The sequence below is a fragment of the Hippoglossus hippoglossus genome, chromosome 7 (genome assembly GCF_009819705.1).
Source record: "Hippoglossus hippoglossus isolate fHipHip1 chromosome 7, fHipHip1.pri, whole genome shotgun sequence".
NCBI lineage: Eukaryota > Metazoa > Chordata > Actinopteri > Pleuronectiformes > Pleuronectidae > Hippoglossus > Hippoglossus hippoglossus.
In genome coordinates this window covers 19810268-19826415 of record NC_047157.1, presented here as the reverse complement: position 1 = coordinate 19826415, position 16148 = coordinate 19810268, and the positions used below count along the sequence as shown (strand labels likewise).

The window sequence follows — 16148 nt, the reverse complement described above, 5'->3', positions numbered from 1 at the left end:
GGCTCTTCAAAGGATCACAAGATATATTTGAGGGACCATGCACTACTTAAAAAAGAAGTTTAGAGTGTATGTATTTACTTCTCATCCACTTAGTGAATGAATTTGAAAGTAAGGGATCAGAATGAGGCTGTGAGTTGGCCAAGCATCACAAACTGCATCAAGAGTTTGAGATAAACAGCGTTGACAATGGATGTGTGACTCACGACATCTTGGGGTGTATTGCTCCAGTCCTCTCGCAGTCATAGATGATGAAGCTCCCAGATACGACAGATGTGCCATTCACTTTTATCGCCACAGAAACAGTCAAATGATCTGCAACAAACAAAGGCATGTAAACAAAGCTGCATGTGTCAAGCAGTCGAGTCGGTATCGCCTTCATAACACAAAGTAGATCGCGAGATTTGGCTGCGTTTTGAAAGACAAAAGGGGAAATTGCATTTGTTTCAATAACGCTCAACGTCTTATATAATAAAAGAATCACATGCAGTAACTGTAATAGTATTGGGTGGAAAAATAGGACCGGCAATACTGAAAATGCATGCTTGTTTGCAGTCTCACCTGTGCCCGGCAGGATCGGTTGGTAGTTTTCTCGAGGGAGCAGGGGACAAGTCTGGATCTGAGCGGAGCCGGAGTCCAGGTGCACCGTGGCATCTGTTGAAACACCCGGCCCATATTCACACTCCACCTGGGAGCCGACCAGATCCGGAACGCTCCCATTTATCAGGATGCCGACATCCTACGTTGGGAAAAGTTATGATAGGAGCATAAATATAAATATAAATATAAATAACTGCTGATCTTTTATCTCAATGGAAATTAATCACAAATTCAGTTCCCTATGCCCACACGTGTATTTAAATCCAGTGTATGTACAGTTGGTCTTCGGTGGAGGGGAAATTGTGCTGGCGTTACCTAAAGTTTGTTTGGGAGTTCGGGCAGAGAAATAGAAAAAGCTAACGTGTAATGAAGAAACAGATGGCACAGTGCTACATTCACATCTAAATGTGGCTATGTGATGAAGTATGACAGACGCATAATGAGAAACATAACACCACACTGACATGACTGAATTTCGGCTTAAATTATTTCAATGTGAGAAAAAAAAAAAAAGCGGATGGAGGAGGAGAGAGAGGTGTTGGGTGGCAAAGAGGAAAAAAAAAAGATGACATATTCTGGAGCTCAGCAGATACAAGCTGAGGCGGCCGGTAACGTGTGCTAACAAGTCCTAAAAAACCTGCTCCATTGTTCGGTGGAATTGATCATTTCCTGGCCAAAGCCCTGACTTCCTGCCTGCTGCTTCCTGTTTGGGGAGACAACCTTGAGCAGAGCTTCCTGCGACTCTAGAGGATGCCTGTGGATCGGGCAGCTGCTGGATTTATTACAGAGCAGCCACAATGACCTACATAACAAGCAACTATCCGCAATTAATGAACCAATTAATGACCTGTCGTCTCTCAGCCTCGTCTCATCATGAGCTGTAATTAAAGGTCAAATATATTCCAAGTGTCAGACTTCACTGAGCTGTGATTATGCTTCTGTTACACAATTCACTGACTGGAAGAAATTATCCAAAACAACACCTCATATGTTATTATCTGCTTTATGTGTGTCACACCAACCCTCATGGGTTTACAAGAACAACACAGTTGCAGTGGTCAAACTTTCCGTTACATTCAAAACTTTATTGGCTCAGTCTTAAACAAATAAACTGCCTTCTCTGCCAAGTTCACTTTCTGAAGCACAAACTCAAGCACAAAGTTGTTCACGATCAGCAAACCAGAAGAAATTTACATAAATAAGTAAAAACAGGAGATTTTAGTAAAAAGTACATCCCTTACGTCCTAGTAGACAGAGCAGTAAAACAAGAAACAAACCTCGTTCTCAATTTCTCCAAGTTTACACCATGAATAAATTCTATTGCACTCTGGAGAGTTATTAAACCTGCCTGGATGCCTATAGGGATACGTTGTGATCTTTGTCTTTGATTTACATTGTACTTTACATAAGGTTCTAATCTACCCTGTAGCCATTCCTTCCAAAAAAACGTTATAGTCCAGGGTTAATGCTAGAGGTGGGAAAATTAATTGTTTTTCCGATGCATACGTGGATGACTCTGCATCGATGCATCGGTTCATGTTTTCCGCTACGTTCACTTTTTAGCAATGTCCCGCCGCTGCATAGTTATAACCACCGCTGCTTTAGGACCTGAACAGAACTGACGTTTACTTAGTGTTTGTTGATTCGCTTTAGAGTTTATGAGACACGTATTTAAACACATGTGCACCGTGCATATGTCCATAATCTGTTACACACAACATGAAACACGCACAGCCAGGACATTAGGGTTGAAGTGACTGGAAAGATCCAGATTCATGATCAGACACCATCAGTTAATAGCTAAATACATGTGGTTATTAGTTTTTATGAGCGACAGCGACACACACACAAACAGGCTGCAGACAGGAGAGAAGTACCACCCACAGATTATCACACAACGCAGAGTTGGTGCACAAGTTGCTAACGTCATCAAGTTTTTACAATCAGCTCTAAATAGTTGCTTTGAATGTCAAATGTTACATTTTGTCACTGGTAAACTGCACATCTATCTTTCACAAGCGCCCAACACCAGACTTTTTATGATCTTTAAAAAAATATTTATATGCCTGTCACAACTGATCATCTTTGTTATTATGCAAATATTGAAAAGAGGTGTCAGGTTATTGTTTGATTGCTGTAGACAGAAATATACAACACGTTGTTTACAGCATCTATGTTTTTTCCACATTCTGACTTCAAAGCACATGAACACACTGAAGTTGGAACGACTTCACAACTCAATGAAATGGGACCTTTCGAGGAGCCAGTGAATGCACAGTAACTTTCACTTGACAGTTTCTCTGCATTGAAAACTCACACTGTAAAAGGTGAAGGTGAAGCAGATGAAAGTGTTGCTCATCACACTTTTGTATTAATGCCACAGAGACTCACATTAGGGTGGCTGTGGCAATTCATGTTCCTGATCATATGAATAATAATATTATGAATAATAATAATAATAATAATAATGCATTAATATTAACATATTACTACAGTTTATAGTTACTATATACAAATCTTTATTAGAGTGTACTTTTGCAATTTGAAATTGAAGTAATGACTGTACTTTAACATTTTGTATAAACAGGAAAAGTCAACCCTCAACTTTTGCAAATTTCATTTTGAAAACACAGAAAATGTTTGTACCTAAGTTTAATTTTCATCAACACACTCTCCTGAAACAGTCTCAACACTCTGAAGAATCTAGTAAAAAATGTCTTTGATGATAGAACTAGAGGGTATTTTACAGTCCAGGAAAGTAGACCATAAACACACCACCACAAGCATGTACTGTATGTATTGCCTCCATCTATTTTTTTTCATCAGCCAGTGTCTGAGTCAGTCAGCCACTGGGGACTGAAACGTCCCCAGAAGAAACTGCAGAGTGAGCACTTCTCGCTTTCATGCTGCTCTCCCGGGGTAAAATCATCAGTCGTCCTGTCCGCTCGGTGAAGATGTCTGTAGCGGCTACAGGCAGCTGCAGACCCCCAGACCCAGTGTGGGACTGACAGAGTGACTTAATACAATATAGTCTCTGGCTTTTCTTTGAAACCTAGTGTGGGCAAAATAATGTTGATGCACGTTTCTGATTTGTTGGTACCGCTCATTATCTCGGGAGTATACTGTAAGTATTCAATCAACTTTACCAAAAAGCTAGAACATACTATTCAGGAGAGGGGTAGGGTAGTGGAGGCAGCTGCAACAGCACACAGTATTGGCATGACTTTATCAGCAGGGTAATAATAATAATAGGGTGTATAATAATAGTAGTGGTGGTGGTGGTCATGAGACATCCTGTTTCTTCATCTTTAAATACAGTACACTGCCCCCACTGATCACAGCAGCAGTCATGTGTATTTGAGGGTGTGATATGAAGGAACCTGAAAATACCTTGATATCTGCAGAGATGCTGATCTCCGGAGGTGTCAGGGTCATGGAAGGACACTGCTGAGGGCCCTCACCCATGCTGATCCAAGTGCGCGCCAACAGCCCTTGAGCACACTCCTTCTGGATGGTACATCTGGACAGAGAGTAACAGAGGGAAAGTTTAAATGTCATGTCTGGGTATATTTTATCAGATCATATCAAAGCTATCTTGGATGAGATTAGATTACAGCACAAAGACACGTTTGGTAGGATTTCTTCACAATCTCTGCAATATGAAATCTCTTGTCTGTATGTGAAACACATTCATCAAGAACTGTTGGTCTTGTTCATATCCTACTTGGCATGTTTATTGTTAGGGTCCCAAGGAAATGCAGTGTCAAATTTGGAGCAATATCGATATGCTACATTTAATATAATATTATTGAAATTAACAGGCGACCAGGGCTCTGGTGGTGGCTGCGACTCAGCAACATAAGTGACATTGTCAATCATGACAACAGTTTATTCACAACCATGGCAAAGACAACCGATTCTCCAGTTTGGGGTCTGAGAACTGAGTCAAGCTTCACCAAGCTTTGATTAAACAGGTCGGCCTTTTCTTTCTACGGCTCAGTTACTGCATGTCACTTTTACAGTTTCAGAAAGCTCCAACCAGCACGGGCACAGCACTATGTCATGGTAAGACAACAGATGTTAATGACCATTTGCACATTTCCTAGTTAACATGCAAAGAAAACTTGGGTAAGGCTGAAAAGTGGGCATCCATCAGCACGACTTTGCCACATCAGATTACTAACTATATCTTAAGTCCTTGTAATAGCTGAAGCTGGTAATCAAGACCCAATCAGCCACTGGACTTCCATGCTGGTGTGGGAGCGCAGAGTTTGAAGGTCAACATTTTATCCTTCGTGAGGAGGTTCGCACGTTTGTGTTTTCTTTTCATTTTAGGACTTGACAAATTCTCACCGTTGGGTTTCATGGTCTGCTTCCCACAGATTTATGAGGTACTCTGGTCTCCTAATGTCACACTCAGACCTCGGCTGTCAGTTTGTCTGGCTCAACACAAGAGACTACTTGACTCTAGGTCACACGCAATGCTATGGCAACCCCATCCCGCGGGCGCTAAGATCAGGGGCCTGTTACTAAGAGTTGAATAAAACAAACTTCTTTTAGGTGTGTGGACCTATTGTGTCTCCATGAATGCGTGTTTGTATGTGTCGACATGCATAAAGCATACAGTGTGTGTGTGCGTGTGCCTTTCTGTGAGTATAATGAATGTGTAGGACAGCAGAACAGTAAAAGGTCATTCAACAAGCAAGGTGGATTCACATTCTGACGTCTGCTTCGCTGATGAACTCCGCCGGCTGTTGGCACAGACCTCTGGTCGTCTGCAGCGCGCACTGGAAGGACAAAGTGACCTCAGAGGGAGGACAAAACCAAAGAGGCCTCACTTACCAGCATCCTAACATGCCACATAATGAGTTTGGCACATCCCACTTCCCCTCCACACTGTCGCAGTTGTTTTAAAATAAAGCATGTGTCTGTCCGCCTGCGTGCCTGCATGTGTTAGTGTTTGTGTCCGAAGTGAGTGAACGTCCAGATTCTCTGTCCCGTCGGCACAGAAGGACTGAGAGGGGCCGTGAGGTCAGCTGCTGAGCTAAAAATAGAACTGCGGGGCTGCGCAGGCCACACAAAAAATCCCCTCGACACAAACAAACTCATAAACTCTGAACACATTCTCGGCAAACTCAACGGTCACACAACAGTGGGTCCAAGGATAAACAGTCTAACGCGCTGAAATTATACTATTCGTGAAGGTATTGATTCGATTTTCATCCTGAAAGATGTTTCGAGTGTAGCTGGGTGTTTCATGAAATTGTTTTGATGCTGCTGTCAGTATGATGCATGGGTTTCAGTGCAGTTTCCAAAATGATCCTGTATTTTTTTTTTTTAAACCATTGGTTGGTCCGACACGAGACGGAAAAGTCACAACTTTTAGATGGATTGGCACCAAAGTTTATAAAGACTTTCGAGGTCCACAGAGGACAAACCCTCGTCATTTTGGTAAACTCTCACACAACATTAACATCATATCAACTCGTACAACTTTTTGTTGATGACCCATGGGCCATGACACTTTGTGCTGTGTAGCTAATGTTAGCATGCTAATGGCCACTCAACCATGATGAACAGAACGCTCCAAAGTAGTATGTAAGTAGTAAAGGATATCATAATGTCTGACTCACCATGGAGCTAGAACGAGACACTTTCTGAATCACAGTTTGAAAAACCAACGATGAACCAACTTTCTCTGGAACATTCGGCCATTTTATTTGCCATAGCTCAAACTTAATTCACCAAACACCTTCTTCTGCTGCGACTTTACAAGTGTGGTGGATGTACCGCCACAGCGCCACCTACTGTACCGGAGAGCAATATAGTATCGTAGGGCTGCTGAGATCAGATTTAAAGTTGCTTGAACTTCCCCTAAAAAGACCCAAAACTTAAACCTACACACATACGGTGCACTTTAAATTCACTACATTATGTCACCCTCTTAATCAATCATGCATTTGTATGAGTGGCAGTGTTGTAATGTGTTTAACTTCCTTATTTCCCCTCCTGCTGTTTTGAGCAGTTGGAGGGAACAAGGAGGTGTCGTTGTTTGTGATGTCCTGTACTACTAAATACTAAAAAGTATTGGGTGAAAAAAATTCACATTATAAGGATTTTTCAGTCCCCTTAACATGCCTGATTTTTTTTGTTTCATTTTAATCTGTTTAGCATACTCTTGCTATCTAACAGAGGTGTGAAAAAACACAACCTCCCTGAAGTAGGTAACATTATAGCAAAGTCCTTTAGACCTGAACACGTTGTGGTGAACTTTGCAAAAGTAAAATCATTAGAAATCGACAAAATCACAACCTGAATTTCCACAAATCAAACCAAAGCACAAGCCTTACAAAGCTTTTGATGCTCATGTTCATGCTTCAATAAACCAGCTCTATCTTTGAGATCAAACATGTGTACGTGTTTGCAGGAACATTTGGATTTAATTTTGAAATCGTGGAGCAAAAACACAACCTCCTCTGGTGTCTTCCTTGTTTTCCATGTTGAAGAATATATATTTAGATTATCCAGTAAACTCCAGATTTTATCTTTAATTGCTGAAAACCTAACAAATGCAACTTGGTATAAACTGAAGCAGGCATCCAGGAAGCTTCCTCTGACGACGGCAAAAGAAAAAGACATGCAGTCTCAGACGAAAATCAACAGCAAACAACTGGCCAGTAAATGCACCCAGTCTATTTGTTCTTAATGTGCCACATTATGATCAAGCACAGCAGTGGACTCATACATTCACTTAATTTCTTTTTTACACAAATACACTCTTCACCTGCGACTCAGTGGCACAATGACTTTAAAAGCTTTTTCAGCAGCTCCTTGAACTAAACAGAGTTAATATATGCAGATAAAATATGACCCGAGAAAACTCATCACCTCCTAAGTGTCTGTACGTCAGATAAGGTGCGAAGCCAGCAAGACTGTTAACACCAGGAGAACATATGAGCTCCAAACCACACGTGCAGACACACACACACACACACAAACACACACAGACTACACAGACACACACAAAGTCACTGTGAGAAAAGCACATGCGGCTCGGCATGATAATTTGTGAATAGCAAAAGCTGCACATGATGCATAATTTGATTCAAATAAAGATAAAATAAAGTGCTTTCTTGTGACATGTGCCAGATTAAACCAGCTCCAGCACGAAGAGTGATCAAGGACTCAGTTTTATCTCTGGCAGAGGATGTAGCTCTCTCGTTTTTCAGACAACAATGCAGACTCCACAAAGCGACCAGACATGTTTTCATGTCTCACTCTAAATGCAGACATGCTGAGAAACGTCAGAGCCATGCATAAAATCGAGCAGACACCCACAGAGACAGTAGTGGCTTCACAGATTTGCAGATAGTTCTCTAGTGGTCCTTTTCCCCTCCCTCTTCTCGGTTGTATCATGCAGAGGGGTGAGGGAGGAGACCATCCACCCCCACACATCGACCTCCCTGATCCCCCCCTGGGCTCTGAGGCCACAGCGCCAGCCCAGCGGCCAACATGACTGGCCAAACAGTGCATCAAACACACAAATACACACCCATGACATCAGCTCCCTGGCCTTCAGGAGCCAGATAACGCCGCACACACTCTGACTTACACACTTTGACATTTCCTTGTCAAAAGAGCCAGTGTGCACTCGCCCTCCCACTGCCATCATCACAATCAACGCTCCTTTGTAGAGGGATAGAGAGGAGGACAAGGGCACTAGGGGAAGAGGATTCGAGGAGCAGGGAGGCAGAGAGGGAGGTTGAGAAAGGGATAACTAAATTCAGAAAGCTACTGGAATATACAAGTGCATGGCAGGGGAGAGAAGAAGGAGCCGAAGACAGAGAGGGAATCACGAGGGTACAGAAAACGCAGTGAAGCGAGAAAGGGACTGGGGTAAAGAAACGACAGAAAGATAAAAAAGGAGAAAGAGACAGGGAGATGACAGTGACACAGTCTGACCACACACACTCACACCAACACATACACACAAACGTAGACACACAAACACACAACTCTCATCAGTTCCACTCTTCCAGCTCTGAATGGCCGCTGGCAATGCCAGAGCCTCCAGAGCTGCAGCACAACTCATCACAAAATTCACTATCTTGTCTGATCTGCTTTAATCACCAAGCAACCGACCATCTCTCTCTCTCTCTCACACACACACACACACGCGCACGCAGACAAACAACACACAAACAAACAGCTCATCACCACACATATTCTCCCTGAAAGCCAGTGAACACGGAGCAGCAGAGCCAGTCCTGACAGAGCCACATTAATCACAGCACGCTCTCGCCTGCTCGCTGTTACACTTCAGCCAAGTCACTACTCGCCGGGCGCTCCCAGCCTGTCACTCCCTCCCCAAACTACTAAAGGGCCGAGAGACTGCTCCAAAACAATGATGTGACTCCCCCAGTCTGAGGCCTAATGAAAAGCAAATCAGTTCAGCTCAGTCCAAGAGCAGCCTTCCAAACCCCAAAATACACCCTGATGCTGCCAAGAATCATTCAGCCAGGCAGCAGTTTTGAAATCGAGAATGAGGATGATGAAAACCAGCAAACGAGCCTCTGTGGTTTCACCGACTCAAACACTAAAAGCATCATAACGACAAGCTCGAATCCTGTTATTCTGCCATCGGTCGGATCTTTTATTGCTACAAAACGAGCAATAACTTAAGTCAATCATTCATATATAAACGGCCCCAGCTGCTCAAATCTAGGCAATGAAGACAGCAAACATGTTCGCATTTTCCCTGCAGATTACTTCAAAAAGCATGTGGCATGTGTGTGATGCACAAACGTATGATCGCTTGATTGAATTATGTTTTACTGGCAGCAGAAGAGAGGAGGAGAGGGACAGAGAACACGTCCGAGGAAGACAGCTAATTGGATATATGGAGATAGGGAGACAAAAACGGTGTGTGTGTGTGTGTGTGTGTGTGTGTGTGTGTGTGTGTGTGTGTGTGTGTGTGTGTGTGTGTGTGTGTGTGTGTGTGTGTGTGTGTGTGTGTTTGTGTGTTGTGTTTTTACCTGTTCTCCAAAGTACACCAACCACAGTGGGCGTCACTTGCTCCCAAACAGCCGCTGCAGCTCTTCCACTGGTCACAATCAGCCACTCTCACCCTCAGCATCTGCTCACCACAGCACACAGATAGAATGCAAACAGTTTAAAACTCAACATCACATCAAACCAAGAGCTCAGAACATTCATCAAGTTTTTACATTCTTTCTTTTAAAACTGGTTGCAGCTTCTCAAATGCACAGACCTTGAGTCTTATATCTGTCAATATAAATTGAATATTTGAGGTTTTGGACTATTGATTGGAAAAAACAAGGAAATTAAAGATGTCATCCTCAGCTTTGGGAAAACATAATCATCCTTTTCTGACATTAGTCCTGATCCTACACACGTCTGAGAATGACCCATTAAATGTTTATAACCAAAACCAGTATAACACGCTCTAATGCAGTTGTAAGCCTGTACCATAACATTTTAAGTATTTGTAAATGAATGAAAAATGATAACCTCTCCTTATATGATATTTCACACTGTCAGTCATTATCTGTTTATACACCAGCCTCCACTATACATATAAACACATATATATATATATATATATATACAATACTTTAAAGTGCGTTATAAACCAGTTGGGCCTATTAAATATTTATAACCTGCTAAAAATAGGTGATGTTAGTGGTGGGGGCGTAACAATATATTATTTAACACATACAGTTTCAGTCCTGGCTGATTTGGTGACACACTTGGTATCTGCAAGTGCACTTTAATACTACGTGTCCCAGAAATCTGTAGGCAGCTTCTGGGGTATATGAAACTTCTGGTTCATTCACAATTCTCCCTCACTCTCCCCGCCTTGAGTAATCAGCTGATTCTTGGGTGTTTTTGGTCGTCCAATCAGAATTTGACATGATCTCAATCTGCCAATCGTGTGGTTGATGTCAAAGCTTAGATCTGTTCTCCTCTCTGTCTCTGTCGCTGTCGCTTCTCATCTTGTGCATGCCGTTAAGTTTATTTAATTTTAAAGCTGGAGTTTCTCCTGATGGAACTGTTTATAGTGCAGCCATCAAACTCAAATTGTATGTAAACATAGGCAGGCAGATTGAACTGATAAAGAAATTTAACTAAGAGAAAATTATTATTATTATTAAAGGCGACTGCTGAAAAACGTTTACCACAAACGGTATCAAAAATGTGTTTTGATTTAATGCAAATGTTGCAGATTCTAACTTTACTGTTAAGTGTTAAGCATAATAGCAGTGTGTGTTGCAACACGGCACGCTATGGATCCTGGTGTTTGCCACGTCAGTGTCTGAAAAGAGCTTTATCTTATCAGTGAGCACAACAGACCATCAGTTCTCGGCTTCGCTACAATCAACTAACAATCAGGTGCAGCCACATCCTGTCAGGAGCATGACTGCTATAAACATGTTGGTTAAGAACAACAGCACTGAAAGTCTGTGTTCAGCTAAATGGAGGAGGAATGTGAAATGAGGTGTGATCACTCCTTTATGCTGACATGAATAAATCAAAGGTGGGTAGAACCAGCAGCACGAGACTGGAGCCTGGTCTTCAGCCACATTCTTACATGGTGAGAGGTCATGAGATATAGAAAGTTCCTGTCGTTGGGGTCGAAGGTCATGATGTGATGGACGGCTTCGCTGGCCGGCAGCTTCAGCGTCCACTGATTGGCCAAGGTCATGTTCGCCAGGAGTGTCAGCTGTGGAACAAAGACATCAGAGCAGAGGTTGGAGTTGCAGAATTGGAAGCAGATGCAAAACAAATACGTTCTAAGGAAAAATCTGTACAAGGAAAAGTCAACTGAGCCGCTTGCTTCACACTCGCACGGAAGAATTTGCCAAATAATGAGACTTGCTCAATGTAGCACAGTCGTATTTGTGTGTTAGGTCACAGCAGATTCACGGGGCAGATGTCTCGCTTAGCAACACGATCAGATATTCAATTCACTTCCTCCACCTTGGTGTGGCAGGGGATTCACGCCAGCAACTGTCACGTCGTAATCACTCCTTGAAAAGTTCGAGACGACTGCTGTGAACAACTGATGTGTTATGAGATAAATATAATCTCTCATACTGAAGCTCCTCTGAACCTGACTGAGACACAAAAGACGGGAGTAAAACTCATTACCTCCACCGTTTTTTTAGTTTTTGAGCAAGATTACACGAAAAAGCTCAACGGGTTTCCATGAAACTTGGTGGAAGGATGCATTGTGTGTCAGGGAAGAGCCCATTCAATTTTTATGGTGATGGTGATCAGGAGTTGGATTTTTCAACATTTTCACCATTATCCCAGAAGATAATTCACGGTTCTTGATGAAGAATAGCCGTCAGATTTAGTGTATTATTTGAGTGCATTATAAACTTTAAATTCAAAGTATTTTTTGTACTTGCTCAACCTTAAATTTATTTTTGTAGGTCCTTTGTTCAAGCGATGTGCCTAATCTAGTCCCCCCCCCCCCCCCCCCCCCCCCCCACACACACACACACACACACACACACACACACACACACACACACACACACTGGCCTTCCAACAGCTCAAGATAATAAAATGGGTGGCATGTTGTCACGTATGCACAAACACACTCACACACATACACACGCACAAAGCTGCATAGATAAACAAACAGTATTGAGTGAGACTTCCTGTCACGCAGACAGTGAAAGCTCTTATTTCTGCGATTTGTCGGGTCACTCTTCAGCAGAGACATCCTGCAGGAACTGGCAAACTGACCAGCATCTGGCGACAAGCACAGGCTGTGTGACTTCTCCATCCGCTGAACACACAAACACACAAACACACACACACACACACACACACACACACACACACACACACACACACACACACACACACACACACACACACACACACAGAGGGGACAAAACTATCACCACCCACTGAGACGTGCTGGTTACTGTTAAACCAGAGCAGACATAAGCTTAGTAAACCATTGGCTTGTGTTGAGAGGCATTATCTCAGCTTCCAAATAGCGCTGTCCTTTTTGTCTAACACCACCCACCCGTCCCCACACACACACACACACACACACACACACTCTTCTCCTCCCTTGGAGATAGCAAGCAGCTGTGCTATGTCTTCACCCCTCACCCCGGCGACTGCAAACACATAAGCAGAGTGTCACAGTGAGGAGCGAGTAAACAGCAGCCCACACACCTGGACGGGAGCTGAATAGGAGCAGGAGAAGAGGAGAGAAGTGGCGCGGTCGGTCACCAGGTCAACCAATGAAACACCTGCTGCACTGGCAGGTCACTCTGACTTTATTCCCTGTCTATCTGCCTGCAGATGAAAGCCCCTATTCAACCGAGGAGTGCTCAGCTGCTGTGCGCTCATTCTCCACGCGCGCGTGTGTGTGTGTGTGATTGAGTGTGTACCTGTGTGTTAAGGAGAGATAATAAAGACAGATGGAGGTGGGGCAGGAGGGAGAGAACAAGAGAGATAAAGAGATGAAGTGTGTTTGTTTGCGATGTGAATTAAAGGGTATTTTCTCTTCTATTTGAGGCTGAGTATAGGCGAGCAGACAAGGAAGCGATGAACCGAGGAGCGGAGGGGGGGGGGGGGGGCTGTCTGAGGGAGTCAAATTGGACAAGAGCGAGCGAGATAAAGGCAGACGCTGCGAGAGGCAGAAAATGGAAGTTAGCTATAATGGGGAGGGGGAGACTTCATTAAAAAATGCATGTAATTACAAATTACTTCACTGAGGGCCCTCTGAAAGACAGTAAAAGAGGCCTAACTTAATCTCAACCACTGTTCCCCCGTGTTTAGTCTGAGCCAAAGTCACAGTCAGAATCACATTACACACACTAACAGCACCATTAACCTCTGTAACAGCTCTATCCTCGGGGCATGCACACCCCCCCCCCCCCCCCCCACACACACACACACACACACACACACACACACACACACACACACACAACCACACACACAGATACATACATACACGCAGAAACAAAGAAAGGCACATAAAGTTAAAAAGCACAGTTCATGTTGTTGCCCAAGGTCATAGAAATACCATGCTCCCTATATAACAAGGCTGCAACACATGCGGAGAGAACACACATATAGCCCATAATCACAGGGTCTGCATTCATCTGCGTAAACACGTGAAATCACTAAGCCACTTGCACTGGCCCACAGACAAAGTCACGCACCTAAAAACACAGTGAGACCTGCAATCAAGGGAACAGACGCACACAAACACACTGTGGCTCACAACATCCCGACCCGTGTTGTGCGTTGAGTATAAACCATTATAAACAATTACTGTAGCGCTCAGCTGGGGCTAAAGCAGGACCTTCATCGGGGGCAGGAAAACAAGGAGCTCTTTCAGCAGCATGAAGCAAAAACACCCTGTAGCAGAATGGTTTTAATGTCGTTAAAGGGACCAGGCAACACAATAGGGCCAGAAAGCTTTCGGAGTTTATGTTGTTCCCGCAGACAGCTGAGAAGAAGCTCGTGGCGCTCGCAGGCAGGCCGCTGCCTACCAAGCCCAGTCGGGGGTGACTAGGAATGTGGCTGAGAAAAAAGAATTAAGGAATGCTGTTAATTAGACCGGGAAGGTTTTCACAAGACGGACCAACTGCAGATGTTTGAGGTCGCAGACCAACACAAGGACCGGCTCATACGGATCTCGTTAAACAGCTTCCTGGTGATTCCTCAAACAATAACCAAATCCGAGGAACGTTGGACCGCATGATTATAGATGGCTCACTGATGGGTCATGGATGAATGGTGCCAGGGGGTTGGGTGATGACGCTGATGAGAGCCAATCAGAGGAAAGCAGACGCTCCCGCTTGTCCTGCCGGGGCTCTGAGTGTTTCATCGCACACCTGAGTTTGGTTTATTGAAAGTCTCAGCAGCCACATCAGAGCGGCACAACGTAACCGTTACTGTTATAGCTTTTTCCATGCTGCAGGGCTCGATCACATTAACAATATTAACTCTGTTCTGCAGTGACCCATTATGTGTGTGTGTGTGTGCGTGTGTGTAGACATGTGTCTCACCTTACGAAGTCGTCCATTACCGGTTCCCAGAAAAACCACCGTGTGGTCGTGTACATTGTCCACCGAGACTGAGCTAAGGCCTGGGTATTCATACAGAGGAATGGACCTCAGGGGCCTCCGTAGGGCCAGCGGGTGCTGCAGGTGGGCCGCGCCGCAGTCCAGCTGCTCGGGCTGCAACTGTAACATGAACAGAAAGAGAGAGAGAGAGAGAGAGAGAGAGAGAGAGAGAGAGAGAGAGAGAGAGAGAGAGAGAGAGATCAGTCCTTTTCAGCTTTCATAGAGAAGCACGCCATGAAGATTAGAAAACAGGCGAGAACAAAGCACAAAAAGAGCGCTGTGTGATGAAAGTGAAGTGGAAAACAAGAACTGATAGCAGCTATCACAACGGTGCTGCTCATTCTTCTAAATCACTTTTTAGACATCTCGGTGAATACTTGAAAAGGGCTTACAAGGGTGTTCAACACTCATAAGACTCTGCTTTTGTCAAATCCTCGGCAGGCAATGATAAAACATTAGTGCCACGCTTGGATGAGCACACGGATCTATTGGGAATTCTCGGAATATTTTAGAGCACACAGAGGCAAGCGGGAAAAAAAAGAAGAAGAATTAAGCACAGTGGATATTTGTAGAGTCGTTTCCCACGGGCCCTTCCGCTCGCGGCCTCGTCTCTCTTATCATAAATTGTGTCTGGCTTTCCCTCAGTGCTCGCCCTCTGACTGTGGAGTACAAAAAACATCACATTTCAGTGGTCACGGCGAGAAAAATGCTGAACCAAAGAAAGAGTAACTCGTTCTGTCCAGGGGTAAGTAGGGTGTATTGCAGTGAGAACCAGAGAAATCTACTCTAAACCACTTTGAACTGAGCATTTGTCTGCGGTAGGAAGGCCTGTGGGCCAACTGAGATAGTATTCAGTAAGCAGGTCACGGGAGGAGGCGGCCCCGGGGCCACAGACAACAAGTGCCAGCCAGGAGGGCAACTTTGTGACCTGACAGCACAGTGGCACAGGACCGGCGCCTTTGACCTCAGCTCTGTCAGTCACAACCGGCACAATGAAAAGATGGAATTTCACTGCATTCCTATGAAACTGGGGCAAGCACCAAAGCGTTTATGTTTTCACCCCCCGACCATTTGTTTATTAGTTGGTATGTTTGTTTGTGAGCAAGATTACTGAAAAACCACGGCACAGATTTTCCAAAAAAAACAGGAAATAACTCATAAAAGTTTGGTGTGGATCCAGATCCGGGGGCAGATCGAGGATTTTTTTTACACTTTCTGTAACATTGTGAGATAGGATGTTTATTTTTACATTTTCCAAGGGAATAATTCATTGATTTAAAAAAAATCAGACACATTAAGGGAACTGATACCCATGAGTGTGTGAAATTTGGTGCAGCTTGATTGAATTTAATGGGACCGTTGGGCCTTGGCGGTGGTATGCGCTCTACTGAGGGCCACCCTTGCCTTCATTATCCAACGCCA

General features: G+C 43.9%; 1 protein-coding gene across 1 annotated transcript in view; it reads right to left on the bottom strand.

Moving 5' to 3' along the window:
* plxnd1 (plexin D1) overlaps window positions 1-16148 on the bottom strand; it is a 64023-nt gene that overhangs the window by 44769 nt on the left and 3106 nt on the right. The window contains exons 2-7 of the mRNA XM_034591561.1: window positions 14670-14846; window positions 11210-11341; window positions 9633-9733; window positions 3988-4117; window positions 559-736; window positions 204-312 (exon numbers count right to left, since the gene is read on the bottom strand). Of these exons, the coding sequence (XP_034447452.1) occupies window positions 204-312; window positions 559-736; window positions 3988-4117; window positions 9633-9733; window positions 11210-11341; window positions 14670-14846 (827 nt within the window). The remainder of the gene's footprint in view (window positions 1-203; window positions 313-558; window positions 737-3987; window positions 4118-9632; window positions 9734-11209; window positions 11342-14669; window positions 14847-16148) is intronic.